Below are 26,633 nucleotides of genomic sequence, written 5' to 3' on the forward strand. Positions count from 1 at the left end.
CCGTCTCACAAGTGGTCCAGAACCTGGTTCAACGCCTGTCTGCTCAGGAAGAGGCCCCCAGAGCCGCACAAGCCCAAGCCCAGCAAGACCCATCAGCTCCTGCTGTGGAACCCAAGCTGAACTAGCCAGATCGATTTTCTGGGGGCAGGAATCTATTCCGTAACTTTAAGGAGAGTTGTAAACTTTACTTCCGTCTCCGACCCCGTTCCTCCGGCTCTGAACAGCAAAGAGTGGGTATAGTGATTTTGTTGCTTCAGGGGGACCCGCAGTCCTGGGCCTTCAGCTTGCTTTCCGACAGTTCTTCCCTGAGGTCCGTGGAATCCTTTTTCGAAGCCCTAGGCCACCTCAGATCTCTAAAACAAGGCCGACGTTCTGCAGAGGAATACGCTGCCGAATTGCTGGTCCACTGACAGCGAGTGGAATGACCCGGCTTTACGCAGCCAATTCCGTTTGGGGTTATCGGAGCAAATAAAGGATTCCCTGGTACAGTATCCTTCACCTACTTCCCTGGAGGGACTCATGCAGCTTACAATCAAAATTGATAGACGCCTCAAGGAAAGAAGAACAGAGAGGGAAGCATCCATTCTCAGTACGTTCCTTTCTGTGCCTCCTTCTAATATGGAAGCTGCGTAACCGATGCAGTTAGGCGCCTATCGCCTCTCTCAGGAAGAGAGAACTAGGAGACGCACCTTAGGCCTCTGCCTATATTGTGGAACCAAAGGTTACCTTCTGCGCTCCTGTCCCAACAAGTCGGGGAAAAGATCAGGTCTAGAGAAGGTGGAAGAGATTCATCTAGGTCTGCAGTTCATTTCTTCCAAAAATGCATTAATAGTTCCCGCTTATCTTTCCTGTGGATCACACTCTTCTGATACTTCAGCCTTTATTGATAGTGGTGCCGCAGGCATCTTTATGGATACCAGTTTTGCTAAGTCCAAGTGAATTCTGTTCATTAAAATGAATTCCGCTATTACTGTCTGCGGCTTGGACGGGGGTCCCCTACCTGGAGGCAGGATATCCTTCACGATTCCACCCCTACGTCTTACAGTTGGGTCTCTTCATTCCGAAACCTTGTCTCTTCTCCTCATTGATTGCCCTTCCGTTCACCTAATTCTGGGTCATCCATGGCTTCACCTCCATAATCCTTTGATCGACTGGAATCTTGAAGAAATTACTCGTTGGAGTACTCACTGTTCTCAAAATTGTTTGACCATGTCTCTTCGGCTCCTGCAGCCGCTTCCGGATCAACTGCCTTCTGCGTATCGAGAATTCCAGGACCTGTTTTCCAAGAAGGCGGCTGATTCTCTACCTCCACATAGAGACTTCGATTGTGCCATTGATCTACTTCCAGGATCTAAGTTGCCCAAGGGAAGGTTATACTCTCTTTCTGGCCCTGAGACTAAGGCAATGCAAGACTATGTGGAGGAAAACTTACAAAAAGGGTTCATCAGACCTTCAAAGTCTCCTGCAGGAGCGGGGTGTTTTTTCGTCTCCAAAAAGGATGGTAGTCTATACCTGTGCATTGATTATCGTGGCCTGAACGAGATCACCATCAAAAACACATACCCGCTTCCGCTCATCTCTGTCCTGTTTGACCAATTGAGAGACGCTACCATATACACCAAGATTGATCTCCGTGGCGCCTATAATCTAATACGCATCAGGGATAGCGATGAGTGGAAGACGGCTTTCAACACTCAATCTGGCCATTATGAGTATTTGGTCATGCCCTTCGGCCTGTGTAATGCGCCTGCAGTCTTCCAGGACCTCATTAACGAGGTACTCCGTGAGTTCCTGGGTCAGTTTGTAGTGGTGTATCTGGACGACATCCTGATTTATCTGCAGCCTCTTCCTCAACACCGTGATCATGTCAAACAGGTTCTGCTTAAACTCAGAGAACATCATTTCTTCGCCAAGCTTGAAAAATGCGAGTTCGATGTTAAGAAAGTGTCATTCCTAGGCTACATAATTTCTCCCAATCGGTTTTTTATGGATCTTAATAAAGTCCAAGGCATCCTGGAGAGGGTACGTCCCACGAATCTAAAAGCGATCCAAAGATTCTTGGGCTTCGCAAATTACTATCGAAGATTCATTCAGGCTTTTTCTGATCTCGTGGCTCCCATCACTGCTCTTACCCGCAAAGGGGCGGATCCTGGTAATTGGTCACCGGAGGCCATTGCATCATTCGAAGCTCTTAAAAGAGCGTTCACTACTGCTCCGGTCCTCAAAAATCCTAATCCACAGTTGCCATTTATTCTCAAAGTGGATGCCTCGGAAGTAGGCGCTGGTGCACTCTTATCCCAGAGAGACCCTGGTGATCGTAAGGTGCATCCATGTGCCTTCTTCTCACGCAAGTTTTCGTCTGTCGAAGTCAACTATGATGTGGGCAATCGGGAACTTCTGGCAATCAAGTGGGCGTTCGAGGAGTGGCGCCACTGGCTTGAGGGAGCAGTTCATACAATTTCAGTCCTCACTGATCACAAAAACCTACTATACATTGAATCTGCCAAACGGTTAAACTCCAGACAAGCTCGGTGGGCCTTATTCTTTACCCGTTTCAACTTTATCCTAACCTACAGACCCGGTTCTAAGAATACCAAGGCGGATGCTTTGTCCAGGAGCTTTCTACCTCATCAAGTACCCACTGGTGAACCATCACCTATCATTCCGGCTTCTATCATTCACGCTGGGCTGACCCAGGATTTAGGAAACACCATACATCAATTCCAGAAGACTGCCCCTGCTGAAACTCCTGCCGGGCGCCTTTTTGTGCCGGTGCACCTCGGTAGAGTTGTTCTCACTGAGATCCATGAGAATAAATCTGCCGCGCATCCGGGTATCTCTAAAACCTTAGAAATCCTTATACGCTCAGTGTGGTGGCCTTTACTCTCCTCAGATGTTGAGAGTTTTGTCCGTACTTGTGAAGATTGCGCAAAAAATAAAACCTCCAGGATCTCTCCTTCAGGTCCACTTATGCCGTTGTCTAGGCCTATGAAACCCTGGACACATTTATGAATGGATTTTATTGTGGATCTGCCATATTCCTCAGTGAACAACACTATTTGGGTAATAGTGGACCGTTTCAGCAAAATGTCCCATTTTGTTCCATTAACCAAGCTCCCTAGTGGTCAGGATCTGGCGGTGCTATTTGTGCAGCATGTCTTTTGCCTCCATGGCCTACCCACTGACATTGTTTCGGACCGGGGTTCCCAATTTGTTGCCCAGTTCTGGAAGTCCTTTTGTTGTCTTCTGGGGATTAACATCAGTCTCTCCTCAGCCTATCATCCTCAATCCAATGGGCAAACTGAAAGGGTGAACAAATCAATGGAACAGTTTCTTTGCTTCTACACTACAGAGTTTCAAGACAATTGGTCATCATTGCTTCCATGGGCTGAGTTCGCATATAATAACGCATCTCATTCCTCCACCCAAACCTCTCCTTTTTTCTGTAATTTTGGCTTTCATCCAAGATCCAATTCCTTGTTCCTGCTCAACTCCTCTGGCCTTCCGGAGGTCAGTTCCACGGCTTCATACCTCAAATCTGTTTGGAAAAAAGTGCATTCTGCATTAGTTCCGGCCTCTTTCCAGTCTAAAAAATTTGCAGACCGTCATCGAAAGGACTGTTCATTTAAAGTGGGGCAAAAAGTCTGGTTATCCACCCGCAATATCAAGCTCAAACAGCCCTGCAAGAAACTGGGCCCTAGATTTATTGGCCTATTCCTGATCACCAAACAGGTCAATCCTGTCTCCTTCAGGCTTACGCTTCCTCAGTCACTTAGGATGCCGAACACCTTCCATTGTTCTCTCCTGAAGTCTGCTATTCCTGCACGCAAATCTAGGCTCCGTTACTTACGAAAATTTCAGCCTGTTATTCCGGAGGGTCACAAGAAATTCTTGGTGGAGAAGATTTTGGACTCCAAAAAGGTCCAGTGGCAAATCCATTTTCTAGTTCAGTGGAAAGATCGTGGCCCGGAGGAAAGATCTTGGATTCCGTGGAGACGCCTACAAACTCATTGAGGAATTCTTCAAACAATTCCCTGAAAAACCTGGATGTCGGGGTGCCTTGACCCCACCTCGAGGGGGGGGTACTGTTACGGCTGGGCCCCGACACGACTCTCCTCCCTCCATCCCGGCCGTCGCTATGACGACCGGGACGTCACTTCCGGGGGCCAGCAACGGTTGGATGCTCTTTAGTTCAGCGCCGAGTCCCGGCATTACAGGGCACGTGGGCAACAGGGTGGCAAGCCTGCGGGCTAATTAATTAGGATACAGCCTGCATGCAATTTGAGAGCTGAGCTCTCATTGGTTCATTTCAGTATTTAAGACAGGGAGGGTTTAGCCTCCCTGCCGGTTATAGCCTCCAGATTCCTGTGTTGCTGCCTGCTGCTGTACTCCTTCACTCCTGGTGTTAAGCCTTTGGATCGTTGCCTGCCGTGTATGACCCCTGTCTGTTTCCTGGATTTGTCTTTTGCCTGTGCCCTTGACCTTTTGGCCTGTACTTCCGTTTCTGCTGATTTGCCTGTGACCTCGACCCTTGGCGTGTTTCCCGACGATTCTTCCTAGCAAGTGACCCCTGACCTCAGCCTGTACTTTGGAATTGCTGTCTGCCATTACCCTCTGCTCCCGGGTTCCCAGCAGCTGGTACACGCCACACGACCCTCTGTAGTCTGCAGCCAAGTCTGCCCCCACCACTAGGGGCTTCAGTGAACACCTGACTGTCAGAGTAGACTCCAGGTGGTGTTGTACTGGTTGGAGGGGTTCCTGACACCAGCCCTATTGTCAAGGGCACTAGGAGTTGCTACCCGAGTTTCACCAGATGGTACTCTGCTGGAGAGGCGGGGATATGGCACGCACCTCAAAGCAGGCAGGTGAATGATTGGAGCGACACAACAGCAGGAGAGTAGAGGTAGTCTGAGGCAATCAACGAAACTGTAGATAATGTAGACACGAGGAGTGGACGTGGATCGGTGATGATAGGTAGAGGAGGAGTCAGTGGTCTGCGTACAGCAAGTTGTACCACTGCTCTGATGGGAAGAATAGTACTGGTGCAGGTAGGTAGCAGGGTAGTCGGTGGTCTGCGTGCAGCAAGTTGTACCACCACTATGGTGAGGATACGGGTCCAGGTGTAGGTAGGTAATAGGAAAGTCAGTGGTCTGCGAGTAGCAAGTTGTACCACCGCTGTGATAGGAGGACTTGTCCAGGTGCAGGTATGTAGCAGGGAAGTCAGTGGTCTGCGTGCAGCAAGTTGTACCACTGCTGTGGAGGGAGTGAGGACTTGTCCAGGTGCAGGAGAGTGAAGTTGAAAGGCAAACTGTGGCTGTATAGGAACAGCGCGAGTAGAGCAGTGTCTTGGAAGGCACAATGAATAGTCTGTATATATAGTTGGTGCCTTGCAGTGGGGAGAAGCTGATCACAGCAGTTTATGCACAATGACGCCAAGTAGTAGCGTGAGTAGGTAATGAGCTTGAGTGACAGCAGTCCTAACTGGAGCAATGCGGAAACACAGTATATATGGGTACCTGTACCCTGCGCATAAACAACAATGGATGCAACTGGTATGAGAGTAGAATAGATAATAGTCAATAGTTAGTAACGCATACCCAGTTGTGTAGATCCGGAATCAGCTGGGAGATGAAGCGTTGTAGCGGTATGGAAACCGCCGCTGAGTTGAGCAGGGAAGCAGCGTGGAAGCCGTAACATGATCAGCAGGGTGTCAGCGTTGAAACGGTCAGAGGACCGCTGCTGAGTGGAGCCAGGAGCAGCGTGGAAGCTGTGACACGATCAGCGGGATGATAGTGTTGTAGCGGTGTGGGAACCGCCGCTGAGTTGAACAAGGGAGCAGCGTGGAAGCTGTAGTAAGAACAATCTGCACACAGTTTGGAAACTGTATAACGAGTAAAGCTGGAAGCAGTTTTAAACTGCACACACCTATAGAAGTTCATTGGGAATGGGACTTCAAGATCAGGCCCCTACCTAGGGTTGCAGGTGCCTCAAATAGGGTGAGGTGATTGATCTGTCAATCACCTCCATGGACAGGTGAAGCTACTAGCGAGACCTGCGCATGCGCAGATGGCAGGATAGCGAGCGGCCACGATTCCACACAGGTGTAGGCAGAAAAGATGGAGGACCTCGCACCAGAGTAGAGGCACTCACGGTCCGGTGAGTGACACCTATTATTTGAATTTCTGTTTCAGCACTAAACACTGTCACCTCTCCTATTTCTGGGTGAGCTATGGCACAGTACAATGTGACTGCAGATTTAGAACAAGACTGCCGCCCTATTATTCCTATTTCAGCAATGACAATTAGCAATCGAGCTCTCCTGTTTGTGTGTTAGCTATATAACACAGTACACTGTGATAGCAGATTTAAAAGAAGACTGCTAGCCCTATTATTTCTATTTCAGCAATGACAATTAGCAATGGAGCTCTCCTGTTTGTGTGTTAGCTATATTACACAGTACAATGTGACTGCAGATTTAGAACAAGACTGCCAGCCCTAGAATTTTTATTTCAGCAATGACAATTAGCAATGGAGCAATGAAGTTCTACTGTTTGTGTGTTAGCTATATAACACAGTACAATGTGACTGCAGATTTAGAACAAGACTGACAGTCCTCTTTTTTCTATTTCAGCAATGACAATTAGCAATGGAGCAATAGGGCTCTCCTGTTTGTGTTTGAGCTATAACTCACTAGAATGTCACTGGAGACTTTGAAGAAAACTGCTACCCCTCCTCTTTCTTTTCTAGCTATGACACTGCCCAACTGCACTAGAGACTGGCAAAAATTGTGCTACTCCTTCTGTGTCTCTCTGTGAAATGCTGCTGGATCGCCGTGGAGGGCGGTACTTATAGAATACAAAACTTGCGACATCCGACAATGTAACAATGACATTTTGCCTTGTTTTCAATTCCAATCCAAAACTCGCGATATCCGATGTCATAATGATGACGTTTTGTCTCGTTTTCGATTCCTAGGGTGCGCGATAGTACAGTATTCTGATCAGCTAAGTTCAGGTGGGCTCTCTTCTCCGAGAACCGAGCCTGAGCATCTCTAGTAAAGGGTCATTAGAAGCTTGTTTACTGTCCGGGAATGGAGTGGTGGAAGTGTGCGTGCTGTCTTCTGGCACATGTGTACATTTCTCCTCTTGTCTTCCCTGCTTTCTGGAGTGGTTCACCACTCAAAGTACTTAAAAGGCTTTCTGGAGTGGTTCACCACTTAAAATACTTAAAAGACAAAAACTTTATTTTGCTATGTTTACACATCACTGTCCACCAATCCAGGCATTCTTACCACATTTATCACTAATCGTATGTCTGTACATTATTGACAACATCTTTATTTTTTAGACCGCAATAGGAAGGGGTTATACTCCTCACATCTACATGTGTGTATATATCTATCCTTTATTTTGCATTTCAATCTGTAAAAATAATTTGATTAATAGTGAGTATGTATAGTTATTATGCATATTTAAAATAACATATTCCTCAGGGAACAACACTATTTGGGTAATAGTGGACTGTTTCAGCAAAATGTCCCATTTTGTTCCATTAACCAAGCTCCCTAATGGTCAGGATCTGGCGGTGCTATTTGTGCAGCATGTCTTTCACCTCCATGGCCTACCCACTGACATTGTTTCGGACCGGGGTTCCCAATTTGTTGCCCAGTTCTGGAAGTCCTTTTGTTGTCTTCTGGGGATTAACATCAGTCTCTCCTCAGCCTATCATCCTCAATCCAATGGGCAAACTGAAAGGGTGAAATCAATGGAACAGTTTCTTCGCTTCTACACTACAGAGTTTCAAGACAATTGGTCATCATTGCTTCCATGGGCTGAGTTCGCATATAATAACACATCTCATTCCTCCACCCAAACCTCTCCTTTTTTCTGTAACTTTGGCTTTCATCCAAGATCCAATTCCTTGTCCCTGCTCAACTCCTCTGGCCTTCCGGAGGTCCGTTCCACGGCTTCATACCTCAAATCTGTTTGGAAAAAAAGTACATTCTGCATTAGTTCCGGCCTCTTTCCAGTCTAAAAAATTTATGCCCATTCATCTGCTACACCGCCCTCAGTCCCAATTGGGCTTCACCGTGCATGCACTGGCCCCCACACCTGGTCAGAAGAGCAGAGCAGGGGTCTACATGAAGATAGAAAAGCATTGCCGCCCCCTTCCAAGTTTTGCAAGGGGGCGCAGCGATTGCATGTTATGCGCCTGGCTGGTGGGGTTCTCACCAAGGGTAACACATTTGATAGCTAGGACAATAATCCCTTTTTTTATAGAGATCCTTTACAAATTTTGCCTGATTTTGCCTAATGGCCATATTTAGAATTGACATGTTGCACTGCAATGAAATTAGATATATATTTCATGCCCGAAGTTTTTACTATACTATGTAATTTGGATTAAATGGTGACTTGGGTAATCCTATGTGGAGTCAGAAGGAATGTATATTTACATGGATTATGTATGGGTGTGCACTCATATATGCAGCTAATAGAACCACTTAAATGTATCTGGAAAATGAACATATTCCCTGCCACTTATGAAAAAAACCCAACAACTCAGTTTTCATTATATCTGCATCCTTGTTACATAACCATTTAGATGCTCTCTAAATACAACCAAATAATTTCCAAATAAGAGAACTTGTTAATAAATTCCTGTGTCAAGCTAGCGGAACCCTCACTGCAAGTAGATGAGGGTCAGATTATCAATAGTGTAAATATACTTAAATAATTTTAGAATGTTCTAGCTGCAGTGGCCTCTATCCACAGTCAATTTGATGACTTCTAGTGGCGCGAGGTGGGTGAGAATTTGGATGAGATTTTAGGCGAAATTTGCATGTTCAGTAGCTGCTCTTTTGAGTAGTGTACTCAAAGTAGTTATTATTATTATTATTATTATCCTTGACTTATAAGGCGCCACAAAGGGTCCGCAGCACCGTACATTACATATACAGAAAACAGAACCAAGACACAACATGATACACAAATATATACAAACACAGGTGACATCGTAAAGCAAATCAGATTATATCTGACAGCTAGTGAAAATGAGGGTAGAAATCAGCAAGAAGAAGGCCGAAGCTTAATAAAACAAGGAAAACAGGGCTAGCGAAGCAGGCCAAGAGGAACAGAGGGTGAAGGAACAGTAGAAGGGGCACACAAGGAAAGAGGGCCCTGCTCATGAGAGCTTACAACCTAAACCACACCTTCCATTTCCTAATATATCATTTAGTTGGTGAGTAAGTAGTTAATGAAATAATATTGCAAGTAGGGTTATTATTTAATCTATAATTAGAGTGCCTCATCAGTTCAAGTTCTAATGGGAATAACGTCGAGGTATTAAGTGGTTATAGTTAGTAATGTTAATAAAGTCATAAGTTTGTGTGGTTTAAAAAACTTATGTGTATGATTGTATTCGATGTTAATATACAATATTGTGGTAAGCAAGCACATTGACCTTTCTCAGTCCCATGTAGTATGTCAATTTCTATACCGATCCAGCAGCAGAACTGGTTAGCGGACAAGTGACATGTTACTCATCCACCTCTCATTCTTCAGATAGTGAGCGCCTGGTAACCTGAGGCCCTGAGTGACTCCTCCTCTCTGCACAACAGCTGGTCACACAAGCTTTGTCTCTCGTATCCCCAGTACACAGCACGGAGACACATAGCGCAGCACAGCCGCTGACAACCTGTCTATAGCAGAGCACCGAATTGCTTTCCTTCTCTATGACAGCCAGCTCCTGTACAGTGTTACCTAGGGAAGAAGACAAGTCCACAACTGTTTTACATTTTATTTCCAGCAAATTGAACTGAACGTTTATTTAAAGGAACAACGATTAGCACTTCATTGCTAGCTACACACCATTTACTAACTGAACATCCGAAGACACATTCCACTCATACTGCTGGCTCTAATACACAGATACCACTTTAGGTATATTGAAGACCATGTGTAAAAGTGAATTATCTGCACATATGGATTATGTATGTTTACTGACATAGTTAACTTCTCATGTACATACTTCATACATGTTATTGGACTGCTATTTGTGAAAGTACCCGCAGTATTTCAATGCTCTATTGGCATACTCCCAACTTTATCATTGCTTAATTATTTTAGAAGACATCGGCCACCCTTACTATAACTGCTTCTATACCCTGCTGGAGCGGTGTTAGAGGGCTGAAGTCACCATGGAGAAGGAGAAGAAGAGCAGCAGTTTCCGGAGGCTGGGAAGGTTCTTCAGGAGCCGACCTGCCGACCACGAGAAAGGAAACAACGAGGTACTGCCACAAAGTACGAGCCAGCCCGGGGAGGAACAGGTCGGGCCTGGAGATAGACCCTTGTCTAATGATTTCTCCGGGGAGCCAGCGGCACAAGGGGATTGTCCATCAGAGATTAAAAGGAAACCGTTTGGTAGCTGGAGACACAAAAGGAAAAGTTGGACTTCTGTGTCTACAACCCCACCTTCATCTCCTGGCCGCTCTGATTCCAGCGACAGGTAAGTGTCCGTCCTTTTATGGCTACTACCAGCCAGTCTGTCTATTCTGAGCACCTGGTGACTGCATTGGATGTTTATGGACGGACTGAGGCAGCTCATTTTCTTATGCGATTTGGCCTTAGGCACTGTAAACACAGCTAACTTGTTTGCATACTTTTATAAGTAAAATGCTGATCACTTAAAACATTTTTGGCATTTTTGGGGGGTAAAATCGTTGTTTTTCTCCCACCAATTAAATATAAGCAGCAGCAAATGTTATTGCAGCCTGTAAGCTTTGTATTCTCTTGCCCTCCTCCACTCCCATAGCTTCTACATGTGGTTTATAGTTGTGATCACTCAACAGGTTAATAGCAAAACTACTTGAAACGAGACTCCCAATATAGAATGTACTAGTAGTGATGAGTATATGTCTGAGAGTATACTGCTATAGAACTGTTAGGAGGAGGAGGGCGCACCTGAGGGCCTCAGTTTGGAAACACTACTGTAATGAAGTTAATTTACATTTAATATCAATAAAATATAACATTGTGTCCAAACGTGTGCGGAGTGTCTGCTGAGCAGTGTGTGCTTTATGTTATTGGTCAACGCATCACGTTGTTATTCCCACCTCTTTGCTCTTTCCCATGCTTGATCGGTCAGTAATCATGTGATGTTTATTACGAAACAAGTTCTCCAACTTAACATTATGCCACCTTGGTAGACGGGTGTCGCAGCATAGACTTTGTTTGGGAAAGGCAGCGACTACCAGAATGCAAATAGTCTCAAGTTCAGAAGTGAAAGTTGATGGCCTGACAGTGGTATGACAGATTGCATTCAGGGGCACAGAGTTAGATGTCAGCTCTGGTGCCCAAAGGTGATTGTTTTGCAGCCTACCTCGGTTACTTGGCAAGCTCATTCACTGAGGAAGTAATGAGTCTTAGCCAACCTATTTAATTAGTATGGCAATAAAACGGTAGATGGCTCATTCACAGTCACATGTTTTCTACAGAAACACAGTTTATTTACCTACAGCAGGTCCATTGTTTAGATTTTATAAAGAATATTACATTGTGGTTTGATCAACTTTTACTTTCAATTATAGGGACTTTTTGCTCAACTATACAAAAAGTCCCCATAAATATATGATGTCTATTGGAATATCATGGTGTATATGTTACTTGATTACAAAAAAGTTTGTGTGTATATATATTACAGATGCTCAGGCTCGGTTCCTCGGAAACCGAACACACCCGAACTTAGGGGATCCGAGTACTCTTTTTCGGATTCGAAAAGGAAGCAAAACGTCATCGTATCTCGGATCTCGCGAGTTTAGGAATCTATAAATACCGCCCTCCACGGCGATCTAGCGCCATTTGAGAGAGGTACACAGAAGGGGTAGTACAGAGTGTAGAGCAGTTGGGCAGGCAAAGTTAGAGAATTGAAAGAGGAGGGTGGTAGCAGTGTTCAACAAAGTAATTAGTGACGTTCAGGAGAGCTCCATAGCTCCAGTGTTAAATCTCATTGCAGAAAAATACAAATACTAGTGCTGGCAGGCTTGGTGTAATTCTGCAGTCACATTCTACAGTGTTATATAGGTAACACACAGAAAGGAGAGCTCCATTAGTAATTCTCATTGAAGAAATACAACTACTAGTCCTTGCAGGCTTTTCTTCTAAATTTGCACAAAAAAGTTTATGGTGTTATATACACCAAAAGAGAAGAGCTCCATTGCTCCATTGCTAATTGTCATTGCTGAAATACAAATACTAGGCCTTGCAGGCTTTTCTTCTGACTTTTCTTTTCTGCCACTGCTGTGTGCCAATGTGTCATATATGTGGTAGGAACTGCCGTGTGTTTAAGTCATTGCTCTGTCGCTTAGCATCCAGCCAGGTCGCTGCAGTATTTGTCCGAAAGTGTATGAAAATAATAATTACCTATGAGGTGGTCAAAATGGACTGAAAATAACTTGAAATTAGTGTCATTAAGGTTAATAATAATGTAGGATCAAACAAAGAGCTAAATTATGTGATTTTAGCTTATTTTAGCAATTTTTCTAAACAAAATACAAACCCAAAACACACGACTACATGACTGCACTCCCTATGTGTTTGAGGAGTGATCAAATATTTTTGCCTAACTTCTAAATGGTCAGAATTAGTCAAATTTGTTCTTATTACATCTCCCCATAATTGTGTTACTCAATTGGTTTGTTTGTTATTCTGGTATTTAAATACATATCAATGAAGCTGCTGGTGATAGCCTGCTTGGAGGTCAGAAGACAATGTGCAAGTTCATTTTGCCGTTAGTTCTTGATATTGTGAAGTAAAAGTGCTTTTAGATCATTTGCCTTTTTTTAGGCTAATTTTACTTTATTGTGTTTACTATGTTCACACATTTTCAATATATATATCAGCTAAAGGCTTTGAAGCTCAAGCACAATAATTAAGTCTTTATAATCCAGGAGTGCAGCTGCAGAACAATGGGGGTTTATATGCATATTAATTACTTAATATGCATATATACTTGCAATGGCAACCTTTATGTGTAGCATTAAAACAACATTCAGAAATAAGCAAAAATATCAATGTCTACTTTTGAAAGTACATTTGATTAAACCGTAATGATTCCAGGTCAAAACTTACTTGAAAAATATAATGTAAATAATACTACACAGTGGTTTTGTTTTATACAAACATACAATTTTGAGAAGAGCACTTGTCTACAAATTCGTTCGCTATAGGGATGCTGTTTACCATGTCCAATTCTACTTGATGCGAAATTTGTATTACCAAATGATTTGTCAGAGTTTGTGTGATTTTTTTTTTTTTTTGCTAATTTGCACAGCGGTGCAGGAGCAGAAAGATGGCAGTGACTTCCAACAGTTGGAGGGTAGATTATAATGGCTGAAAGCGGTTAAACAAGTCTTACTGCTGGCCAAACCATTCCAGGGACCCTCTGTGCACGCTTGAGCTGGCATGAGAACTGGAACTTGGACTAAATTAGCATTTCGGTGAGGCGGCCTGGCTTGTTATTGCAGTTAACTCTGCATGAAAAGAAGTTAAATGTGAATTTTCTCTCATATCATAGGGCAAACAAATTTTCAAGTATAATCAAATTTTGAAAGCAAAATAGATAGGACACATCATAAGCTCTTGAGTAAATTACTGTAGCACATACTCATCAACAAAGATCATACTTGCCGACTTCTTGAAGCTAGCTTCACTATGAAGTGGGCAGATGCAGGAGGCTGCCATACTCTCCCGGGAGTCCGGGAGAGTATGTAATCTGGGGGTCTCCCGGACATTCTGGGAGAGTTGGTAAGTCAGGGACACCATAACTACATTATGGACCCCCAGGCAATGCAGTGCACCGGGGCCCCTAAATATATATGTATAAATATATATATATATATATATATATATATATATATATATATATATATATATGAAAGGGCTGTGGGAACCACTGGAATAAGAGAATTAATGCAAATTGCGGTATAAAAAACAATTCTTTAATGAGGCATCAGAGGAAAATAGTGGTGGTAAGTTTTTAGCCTAGCAGTTCAAAATATCATTGGACTTCATATACTTTCAATGTAAAATAATGCAACATTTTATAAAACGTTACATGTATCATCTTTGATCACCACATATACTATGGCCAACAAATTTACATGTCATCCATTTCTTCTAGTTCTACGGGTAAATACCGTTTCAGGTAAACCTGAGTATCTGATCTTGTGATCTAATAGTCCTTTTTTGCTTGCTAAAGTTTCTTTGCAATCCAAAATACACTTTTATGTCCCAGCTGATGGGAGACACTGATTCCAAATGAGGTGAATGCAGTATATGAAAAGCACCATCATATAATTAAACCTGACTTTACATCATTAATATCCCGAGCACCAGTAGTGTGTTTGTGTTGAAAATTTGAAATGCGGTTATGTTAGTGTGAATGAAGCGGTCCATATACCACACTCACCACGTTGAACTGTGGCCACAGGTGTAAACAGTGCAGGAGCAACATACATTAAAGTGTATTTTAGAAGACAAAATAACCATATATGGATTTTTAATAAGCAAAATTAAATGTTTTAAATATTCAGGGTTAGTTGAAGGTAAATTCATCCTTTTAAAGTATTAGCAATATACATATATTTTTCGGCCTGCTATCTCAACTTTTGCTCATTAGTTTGTAATCCAGTGTTTGGATGTTGTGTGTTAACAACATATTTTCTTTCAAATTATGTATGTGAACAACTAAAGCAGGTCCTGTTCTAAGGGAAAATGTGGTTAAGAATCTTGAGGCTAAACTATGAAACACAAAGCAGTCAGTTGGTCTGTTGCACTCATAACTTCTCTGAACATTGAGTCCATCAATCACCTGTCTAAAGCAACTATCTGCAGCATGGACATCTAGTAACATGTTTTGGTCTTCATAGATGTCATTCATTTTAATATAGGGAAAACAGACCATTTATTACATGTTTTATATGTAAATGAAAAATGCCAGGATTGCACTTGTAAGCTTGCGAGCAGGGCCTTCTCACCTCTTTGTCTCTTTTACCTAGTTTGGTTTTTAGTTTACTGCGTTTGTCCCCAATTGTAAAGCACTACGGAATATGTTGGCGCTATATAAATAAATGTTGATGATGATGATTGCATAATTGCCAGCTGTTGCTAAATTTAGTTACAGGAGTTGAGAATTTTTTTGTCACTATGTCTCTGGCTGACTACACAGTACCACTTATCTCATTCTGCTTGGTGATGTACATACATATTGATTAGCTGAGTGGAGCATATTTATTTTCGGAGGGGTTAACTTAATTTGGTTTGTGCTAAAGGATGTAATGCACTGTGTCTTATCTGCATTTATTTAACAGGCCAGCAGGAAAGTGTTCATGCAAATTATATTCAGAGGATGATTGTTGCTTCATTGCATGAAGATGATGATGATTATTATTATTATTACCACAGTTTATTTGGTTATAACAGATAAGTGATACTGTTATATGTATAAATTGAACCGATGATTTATACAGATATATATTATAAATTATGTTTACATAACAATAATAGTTGCCACAATATCCAGTTTTGTTGGTTTTTTTTTTAATGCAATTATCTTTTTATTATTAAAAACCTTAACAGCAATAAACTAAAGCTAAACCCACACCGGGGTAGCAACAGTGTAATAAAATGAAAAATATTTAAGCATAGTATAAATCAGAAAACATTAGTAGTTAAATATGCAATGTAAGAATAGACATCTTAATAAATGTCATGTGAAGTGTCCTCAGTCTCTAAGAGTGGTCTTCAGTATTCCAAAATAAGCATTCAGACCTATAATGTCAGCGGCACACGGAGGATTGTCGGGGGGGGGGGGGGGGTTCCCCCCGGTTCCCCCCGGTTCCCCCCGCCGACCCCCAAAAAAAAAACAGAGAGAGAGCTGCGCATGCGCTCCGTTTCGCCAGCGCTGTCCTATACAGCAGCCGCGGCGCTGCCTAAGAAGCGTCTGCGGCGGTGCTGTATACAATACAGCACCGCCGCGGACGCTTCTTTGACAGCGCCGCGGCTGCTGTATAGGACAGTGGCCACTTAGTTAGCGCAGGGGGGGTTTCTAGAGACTCAGAAACCCCCCCTGCGTGCGCCACTGAATGTTCGAATATTAAAATAGTAGTGGCTAGGTGTTTGTCCAGGGCACAGAATCTAAGAGACATCTACTCCTCGTAGCCCCTCCGCAACATAAGGAGAAATTGTCCACTGGTAGCAAATTTTCTCATATTTATTAGTGAAATTACGACTAGCATACATAAACCATACATAAACCAGTCGATTCCTACAGTATCATTTTCAAGATCAATCCAGTTTACTGCTTTATACAGTAGGTGAACATTTTCCTCATTGTAGAATGTTGCTTATTGAGTAAAGTGAGGTTTAACCTTTTGTAGTATATTTGGGAATGCAGCTACATGTCTCTGACATTCTAAACCAGTTCAGGATCATTCAATTTCAGAATATCTGTGCACCCTGTTCTTTTTCATATATTTCATACTGAGTTTTTCCTAAGAGCTTGATGACAAAGCAGTCAATGCAATAATTATACGAGGGCCATTTTAATAAATAAAGAAAAGGGCATTGGTTTAGTAGAGCCAAATAAGTACAGCAGGACACAGACTTCCTAAAGGAGGTTTAAAGCCACCCAGTGTTTAAATGAGGCGAGTCTTCCCTTTATTACAAGGGGAAATACAATCTGTTTGACCAATGCAGGGTTGCCATCACGTGGTGCAGGAGAGAGCTGAGTATGAGAAACTGGTTGCAGAAAGGTAGCCCAATGGTATATAACTTGGTAGCACTGGGTTCCCCTTCCACTGCAGATGTCTGTAGGATAGACCACTGAGAGCTGTCAGTAACATCTAGCTGACAACTCCTGTACTCTTATTTGCTAATAGTGTCAGTAAGAAACCTGGACCAACACTTTCCTGTCCAAAACAATTTACATCGCATGCTGGAAGCTGTCAGCTAGATATTATGGACAGCTTCCAGTGGTCTTCCCTACTTGTAATGAGCAAATGGCAACCTGGCAGACGGTGAGTACATGGTGCAGGCACTGCCATGCACCTGCTTTGTCTGCTAACCACCAGTGAGTATTGTATTGTAATCAGCTGAATGATGGATGGTAAATACTGGGGTCCTGCTTGGCAGGAATCAGGTGGCCCCAATATTTCTTTGACAGCCCTGATCCCAGGTGATTTCAAAACACCCTTATGAAGAACCCTTATGGTGGGAGGAGTTTATCTAAACAAACAGACAGTGGATTGTCAGCTAGACAGACTTGCTTTGCAGAAATGCACACTGTGGATTAGTAGAATCATACATCGGAATAGGATCAGTGAAATAACAGCATTCTCAGCATCTTTACCTATATCAGATGCCATTAGGACACTTTCCTGAAGATTTGAGATATCCTAAAGATTTGATCCTTTGTAGTCCTACTCTTCCTATCATCGTGCTTATTGGAGTGGGAAGGTAATATATATTTTTTTTAAAAGAGATGCAGTGGAATGTAAGGATAACACAGAACAATGTATTTTACCTTCAAGGTTAATGTCTGAAAATATCTATTTTGGAATTTAGTGGCACCTTACTTTACATTGTTTATTTTAATTAAGACTACTGGTGAATAGAAATTTATGGCCTGAGAACATATTGAGCAACAAGGCTGCATTGGTGTTTCATTTCATAATGATGGGAGTCGTAGCTAAAGTCATTGTTCAGTGCTCCAGTAAACAAGACATAACTTCAAAGAAGAAGGCATAGCACTCAGCCTTAAATCCACTCTAAGGGGTAAATGTATTAATGTCCGGATTCTTCAACTCCAGTGTGTTCAGCGTCTTCGGCGATTAAATTTAAAGCGGCGCTGCATTGTAAAGGGAAGTTTCCCTTTACAATGCAGCGCAGCTTTAAATTGTTTGTGAGTTATTTCTTGCCTTCACTTACTTTCACTGCTATAGCTCAAGGTTTCCTGCTTCCACTTCCCGATGTCTCCTCATTCACTGCTCCTAACTCCCATTGCAAAGTAATACTGTTGGGAGGGAATCAGTGGGGTTAAGGGGTGGGCAGCAGTGAGGTGAGTGGGATAGCTTTAGTTTGCAGGGGGGAGAGTTATGGGAAGATTTGTGTTAGACTGCAGTGTGAGAGGTTTGTCAATTTATCACAGAGAATATATATATGGCATAGCAAATGACTATCTCCTTCATGGTGCACACCCAAGGCATATTACTGTGAGACAAAGTTCATTGGACATAAACAGATCATATACCAATAAAATTGTACACAATGGATTTCAGCTCCCTTTGTTGGAGTCTGGAAGTAATACTTTAACAGAGCTGCAGTGGATATACTATAGTAAAAATGAATTTTGCTTTCTTTTCATTATAAAAAAATGTTGGGGTTTAGTGGTCCTTCGAGACATATACTACAACACGTCTGTCCATCTGGTAGGCCGCCCCTTACAACCACTGCCGTCTGCAGCTGTAGTACTGACTGTCACGTGCCGCGACGGTGCCCGAGCCGCGACTCGCTTCTGCTCTCTGGCTGTGCCCTGGCTGTCGTCATGACAACCGGGGCGTCACTTCCGGGTTCCGTCTCGGTCGTCACCATGGCAACGGCCGGGAGCTCTTCAATTCACCGCCGCGACCCGCTGGGCAGCTGGGTGTGTGCGAACTTTATATAATCAATTATTTCCCTACTCAGCTTCCCCTCTGTGACTGGCCCTTCCTTGTGTTTAAGACAAGAAGGGCTTTACCTCCCTGCCGGTTATAGCGTCCACTGTCTGTATGTTGCTGACCTGTTTTGTTTCCTGACATTCCTGATTGATTTTCGTTGTGACCTTGCCTGGACTTTTGGACCTTGCCTGTTGCCCTGACTATTTGCCTGGATATTGGATCTCGCTTCTCTGCTTGTGACCTTGACCTTCGCTTGAATTTTGGACCTGCTTGATCTCTGCCAGGCCTGACCTCCGGCCTGTACCCTGACCCTTTTTCTGGCTACGGAAACGCTTGCTTTGTTTGCAAGCGTGTTGTTTTCTCCATTCACAGTGGAGCCTGTCCACTGCTCTGATTGGTGAATGGTCACCTTTTTTTTTCAAATGAAAAACTGGGAAACGCATGTGACTTGAAGTGTGCTCTAACCATAAAATACACCCCATTCTTTAAGGTCCCAAATTGGGTAAAACCGTTACAGGGACCTAGAATAACATTTATGAAAATTAGCTATTTCGGAATATGCAAATAAATTGAGAATTGTCCTTAAAAAGAATAACTCACTTAAACAATGAAAAAAGTTAAGAGTTGTTTTAATAAAATGACTAGAAGCAAATGTGCAAATAAGCTACTCCATTTCTGGGTTACTGACCTTTGATATGGCATTTACATGAGTCAATTCGCTGCCCACTGGGCAGTTCGAGCATGATAAAGAATCATGTCTGCAAATAATTTCTAATTCTTGGTAAATGTGCCTCACACATGCATTTTTTTTAAGCACAAACTAAGCAATTATTCTTCTGCAGTCTAGGTGCAGTCAGAGCTGGTTTAAGGTTCTGGGGGGCCCGCGGCACTTAAGACAGGGGGGCCCCCTATTGTGTAACATGGTCTTCATTTTAGACAAATAAACAGGCAATGCTGTGTGCACTACTGTTAGTTGCATGCAGTTCTGCCTTCACAGCATAACAGTGTGAATTAGGACATACCTCCCAACTGTCCTTGCAGTCAGACCAAATCCTGACTAAGTGACACAGTCACCCACATTCTGGACTGTCCCACTATATTGAGGACAGTTGGAAGATGGTCCTGTTCTCCAGAGCCGGATTTAGACCTCATGGGGCCCTAGGCAAGATAGTGGTTTTGGACGACCCCTCCCCCCGAAACAATCCATAGCACTATATTTTTTTAGCATAGCATATACTCCTATAGTTAAGTAGAAGGGTAAGCTATCGCACATCACACTCCTTCTCCTGCATCACCATGCGGCCCCTCATTATTGTCCCTCTCATCACACATGCCTCCTCTCTGCCCAGGGGTCGGGGGAGGGGCCGCAATTTTTTTCTTCTTGCCCCCCCATCTGGGCCCCCTGAGAGCCGCTAGGCCCTAGGCAGGTGCCTAGGTTGCCTTTTGCTAAATCCGGCCCTGCTGCTCTCTCCTACCTGCTGTTGTCACTTTTCACCACCTGTGGTTGCTGGTGTCTTAAGCTCAGTTGCTGCTTGTGTAGATTTTGTGATGTCGGGGCCCTATTTTGAAAAAAAAGGTACATAAACTTTAGGAGTCCCCAAACAGTCCTGTTAATAAATCAATAGCACCCCCTTTAATAATTAGTCCTCCTTCCCAAAATCAGTCCCATATTCATTTAATAGCCCCAAACCACCTCATCTTAAATTAATAGGACCCAATATTAAATTAAATTGCCCCACCTTCACCCCACAAATAAAATCGCACTCATTAAATAATTAGCCCCCACCTGCACTCCACCATTAAATAGCCTACCTCCAGGGGTGAGTTGGACTGGGGGGCAGTCTAACGGCTGTTCAGCGCACAGGCGGGCGCGTCACGTGACACACGATGCGGCAGAATCATTATGACGCGGCCATATCGCGTGTCACGTGATGCGGCCGCCTGTACGCCCCCCGGGCCGAAACCTGCCAGCCTGCGCCTACCTACCTCCCACACTATGTTAAGAACCCCCTTCCCTTACATATATTAACATACTGCCCCCATGCACACTATATTTATATACTGGCCCCCCACACTCACATACTATAGTTTATATACTACACGCACACACACACACACACACTGCACACACACACACAATATATACACTGCACACACACACACACACACACACACACACACACTATAAACACTGCACACACACACACAATATATACACTGCACACATACACAATATATACACTACACACACACACACACACACACAATATATATACACTGCCCACGCACACACACAATATATATACACTGCCCACACACGCACACACAATATATACACTGCACACACACACACACACACACAATATATACACTACACACAATATATACACTGCACACACATACACAATATATACACTGCACACACATACACACAATATATACACTGCCCACACACAATATATACACTGCACCCCCCCCCCCCCACACACACACAATATATGCACTGCCCCCACACACCTAATATATACACTGCACACACACTATATTTATATACAGTACTCATTCTCACAAACACATCCCCCCCCCCAGATCTTAACTAACCTTATGCCTGACAGGCAGGGCAGCTCTTCTCTGCTCCTCCTCACACTGTCATCTACACGGCAGCTACGGAAGCCCTGAACACACAAAAAAAAAAATGCAACAGCTTTACTTGTGCTGATAGTGCCGACAGAGCACTTACACTCGGAACCCTGTGCTGCCGACATTTGGGGGCAGCAACACACCTGCACTGGGTGCAGTGCTGCTTGTGATATGTGCATAAATGTACTGTGACCTATTGCAACCAAACAGAAATGTTTTTCTTTTTATGAACTGCATTAAACAAAATAACAGAATCTGCTTTTTAAAACATTTCCTAATCACTTATTAATGGGTAATGTAAAAATTACCATGATAGGGTGCCAGCAAAGAAGTCAGTGTATTGTTGTTACATGCTTGGTGAGATGGAAATTACTCTCTATTCTATTCACTACCGCCTACTGTAAACAATTTTACTAACATTCTCCTCCTGTAGCTGGATATTGGGGGCTGCTGCATGCAGCCAATTTTCCCTCCATTCTTCTCACAGATCTAGACAGATAGAAAGTCGGTTGAAGCTTTGCTGAACAAAATTGAAATGCAGTTTCTATATGTAGAAAATACGGATCTCTGGAAAAACTGCAGCATGAACCAGCATCTGGAGCTCCAACTTGGGAACCACTAGGTTAGTAACAATGCAGGTGATAGTGTAGCATTAAGTCTTGTGGGGTTTTACTTTCAAACTACTAGAATGTGCTTGTTAAACTTGAAAAACAGTCGGTAAGTCATCTGCCGTAATTCATAATTTAGTATTGCTTTCACCTTGCCTTGATTGTGTATAATAGTGATAATAAAACACTGTGCTAATGATCCTTGATCCATCCCATGCTTCTGAGCAGAACTTATCTACCAGTCACCAGAAAACATTGGGAGGCATTTCTATTGGATGAACCAATATTTATAATAATGCAGGTCACTAGTAGTCTAAGGCTTCTGAATAATGATCTTGAAGTGCCTTGATTTTGTCACTGGTTCTTGGTGAATTGATAGGTTGTAAGTCTCATGATTTTCGGTTCATTCTACAAATTGCTTGCCTCCACTTATAGTTAAAATGGCTTGTTTCATGGCAAAAAGAGAGGAAATGAATCATTTACCAATAGGTGTGAAATTGACATGGTTACTTTAAGATAAGTCTTCTTTAGTCATATGTAGTAGACATCTGTATGGTTGCAAATGTAGGTATGCCTCATTTTGTTAAACATTGCTTGCCTTGCAGTTTTAGCTGCAGAGATAAAACATCATGAGGGTACCATTAATATATTTAGCAAAGGTTAGTTTTAAATATTTATCTCTTTTTGGTTTTTTTGTTTGTTTTTGTTATCCCTCGTAAATGTTTGATGTAAACAAGATAAACTTGTATCCAAGGGACAAACCACTCTTTGCATATCTGTAAATTAACCAGGCAGGAGTTTAACTTGTCACAGGTCTGGCTTAATTGAATTAGTCACACTGGCATACTTATACACAATAAACAGGAACCAATTAAATATGTACCTCAAGAAAACTCTGTGGAAATAATTAATTGATTTTACTTAGGCTAGGTACACATTGGAGGTTTTTCAGCCAATCATCGGGCCAATGAGCCATAATTGGACCGTTTGGTCAGATATCTTGTTAATTTGTATACTTGATGAACAACAGACGTCCCAAAGTACTGATTGTCATTTCATTTGGTTGCTCGGCATGTTTGATAATCTCTTTAAAATCACCTTCTGATCCTGCAGTGTGCATGCACTCATGTTCACAATCTCCATAGAGTTTACAGAGTCATGGGGCTAGATTTACTAAACTGTGGGTAACAAGTTTGAAAAAGTGGAGATGTTGCCTATAGCAACCATACAGATACTAGCTATCGTTTACTTAGTACATTCTGCAAAATGACAGCTAGAATCTGATTGGTTGCTATAGACAACATCTCCACTTTTTTAAACCTGCAGTATAGTAAATATACCCCATGTTCTTTTTAGCCAATGCCGGCAATGAACATGTCCTGGTGTCAAAATGTAGAGAGTGCCATATATAGAATAATTTGTTAGTTTGTTCTGACACTGAATATTTAGTTTTAGAGTCACAGAAGTTAACGAAATTTGTTATGACATGCATGTGGATAGCTATAACAAGGCGGGTAATCAGTGTGACAGGAATGAATGAATACTGTGCTGTCATTTTCTAAAGGACTATAGGACCAGATGAAGAGCACAGATCTGAAGCTAAATCATGTGTATTGTGTATGCATGAATCGCCCGACCGGTCGGACCTTCAGTAGTATACAATCGTTGTAGATAACAGATTGGTAGGAAAATTCTCCACTGTGTACCTAGCCTTAGTTAAAGCTTGCCTCTCCCTGCATTGTAACACTTTGTTATATCTGTGAAAATTGTTTGATATAACAATATTTATTGAACTAATAAAGCCAATGATCTGAACACAGCATATTCTATCAATGTTTGTATAATGTTAAACACACAAGCACAGAGGTTCACATTGTCACATTAGTATCTGCACCCAGTTTCTTACCCTTTCCTCAAATGCTTGCATTCTGCATGAAGGTGTGTCGTTACCGCTTCTGCTGCAGAATTTTTATGTAAGCACATAAAGTATTACTAATTAATAAAGGATAACTCTTCAAAACTAAATTTTAAGTAATTTCACACTCTAAACAGAGTTGTGGTTACATGTGGTACAATGTTCCCCAGATCTAGTTGGTCTTCCCACAGGCTGGCAATGTAGTCCTTTCTCCCATTACTTCTTGCTTGTTCTTGTTAAAGTTCATGCATGATGGGTATGGACAACAGTTCTTGGTGTTTGAAGAAATCTCCACCTTAGCAGAGTAGTTAGTTCAGAGGGACCTGCCAGACCACAGGAACTACTACTAAAGTTAACTCTACCAAAAAAACCCCAAATATTATGTTGTGGGTGGAGTTATTTAAATTGCTCATTATTTAATAGTGGAGTCCTGTATTTATTTTTTTGTATGTCGGTTGTAGGTTAGTGCACCATACCTTACAACATAAATGGCAAACAAGATAGGAGGAAGAGCATCTTAAAAAATACGAATATAATAGAGCTCAAAATTTAATTAGATAGTTAGAGACATACAGATTAGATACAAGTATTAAATATTTAAAAGTGCCAATCGCAATCTAAGGTACAATAAGTACTTTGTTTATGCCTCCCTTTAATAATCTTTTAAAAGGTTTTCCATCTCCAGATGAGTACTGTGAAACCTTGTAGCTTTTTTAGGTATCTGTGTGTGTGTGTGTGTGTGTGTGTGTGTGTGTATATGTGTGTGTGTGTATGCATGAAATCATACACATATCTGCATGAAATCATCTGCATTTATATATATATATATATATATATATATATTATTATATTATAAACAGTCAAACAATATATCACCATTATTTTGTCAGGAAACCACTCCTGACCACTTTACCTGTCACAAACCACTACTGTCTTGGGAACTTTACTGTAATGGAACACAGGATTCCAGTTTCAATCTCGCTCTCACCTATCCCTTAGGCTACAGATTAAACTGGTCCCTTTCCCAACAGAGGCACTCAATTCCACACCTCTCCACAACTTTCACCAGCTAGGTATAAGGCACATTTGGTGCTCTGATAGCGAAAATAGTTAACACTTCCCTCACTGGTATTTGAAGGGTTAACACAGCCAAGCAATCAACCTCTTCTAAACATACATGAATTTGTTTATTGCAATAAGAACAGCACTTATTACATTTTAGATTTTAATATACAAAAAAAGTACAATGCTTACAGGTAATCAAAACAATTAATAAAATATGAGTATAAACTTACATACGAGTTGTATAATCTGGTAAATTGGCTTGAAAGATGAACAGTATATCAATGTTGATTTCGCAAAAGTCTGAATCTTTCTTGTACGCGGTCTAATCTTTTTAAAGATACTTTTACAGTTTTCCCCTCCTCCAGGGGTTGGTCTTCAGAGGAGGCTTGTGACACATTTTACAACCACAATTTACATCTTCCCAGTTTAATTCCCAATGCCAAATGTAACATATATTTCTGGGGAAGTGTCACATAGAACCACTTTTATCATTAATAAATCCTTCCTCTCATTCTCTGCATGACAGGCAGCTTTATTTAATGTATTTGGCTGCCCTCCACCATACTATTTATGAATATGTGGTTGATCACTAATTATATTGATTGTAAGTGGTATTTTGGACATGGAATAATGATGCCTATATAAAATATAGCAAACCATCATGTGGTCTCCCTATGTAAGACCACATGCTGAGCAGTTTGTAAAAAGTCTATTCAGATGCAAAAAAAAGGACATAGCTCACTCCAGGGGAGTCTTTGAAGCTGACACAGGTGACAATGTTATCTTGTAACACAAGACAGTTTATCTGTCCTCATATTTTACATATGGAAGTAGATAATTTCTGCTTGGCGAGAAGGACTCCACTTTGAAATCATCTGCATTTAACTTACAAAGAAACACAAATTATAAATGGATTCATTTGATACACAGTATTTACAATGCAGTCCCTTATGACTACACTTTATTTACCACAGTTATGTTTGTTAATCCTCACAACTGTAATTCCTCCCTGCAATGCAAATGCAAAATGAATGAACAGAAGAGAATCTAAATCAAATCAAAATTTGGTGTGACGACCCTTTGCCTTCAAAACAGTATCAATGCATCAATGCTTCTAGGTTCACTTGCACGCAGTTTTTGAAGGAACTCAGAAGGGAGGTTGTTCCAATCATCTTGGAGAACTACCTAAAGATCTTCTGTGGATGTAGACTTGCTCAATGCCTTCTGTCTCTTCATGTAATGCCAGACAGACTCGATGATGTTGAGATCAGGGCTCTGTGGGGCCCATATCATCACTTCCAGGGGGTAAATGTATTAAGCAGCGTGTTTTGCAAATCAACGATATTCTGCGACTTTGCAGGGCAAACGTAAAACGGCAATGTCTTGAAAGGCAAAAATTGAGATTTGTGTGTATGTGTTTTATTTTTATATATATATATATATATATATATATATATATATATGTTTTTGGAGTGTGGGAGGAAACCAGAGCACCCAGAGGAAACCCACGCAAACACGGGGAGAACATACAAACTCCTCATAAATAAGGACATGGTTGGGAATTTAACTCAGGACCCCAGTGCTGTAAGGCAGAAGTGCTAACAACTTAGCCAACGTGCTGCCCATACATGACAAACTTCCCAGCCTGTCCCAGATACAGCAATCTAAACAGCTGGCGGTGACTGGCGTCACC

At 42.1% G+C, this 26,633-nt stretch overlaps 1 protein-coding gene across 1 annotated transcript in view; it reads left to right on the forward strand.

Annotated features, from left to right (window-relative positions):
- Positions 1–10,109: 10,109 nt before the first annotated feature.
- Positions 10,110–26,633, forward strand: part of CRYBG1 (crystallin beta-gamma domain containing 1) — a 255,952-nt gene continuing 239,428 nt past the window's right edge. Inside the window, exon 1 of the mRNA XM_075202860.1 lies at positions 10,110–10,506. Coding sequence (XP_075058961.1) covers positions 10,199–10,506 — 308 coding nt within the window. The 5' untranslated portion in view covers positions 10,110–10,198. The remainder of the gene's footprint in view (positions 10,507–26,633) is intronic.

Source organism: Mixophyes fleayi, chromosome 3 (genome assembly GCF_038048845.1).
Source record: "Mixophyes fleayi isolate aMixFle1 chromosome 3, aMixFle1.hap1, whole genome shotgun sequence".
In the NCBI taxonomy this organism is placed as follows: Eukaryota; Metazoa; Chordata; class Amphibia; order Anura; family Limnodynastidae; genus Mixophyes; species Mixophyes fleayi.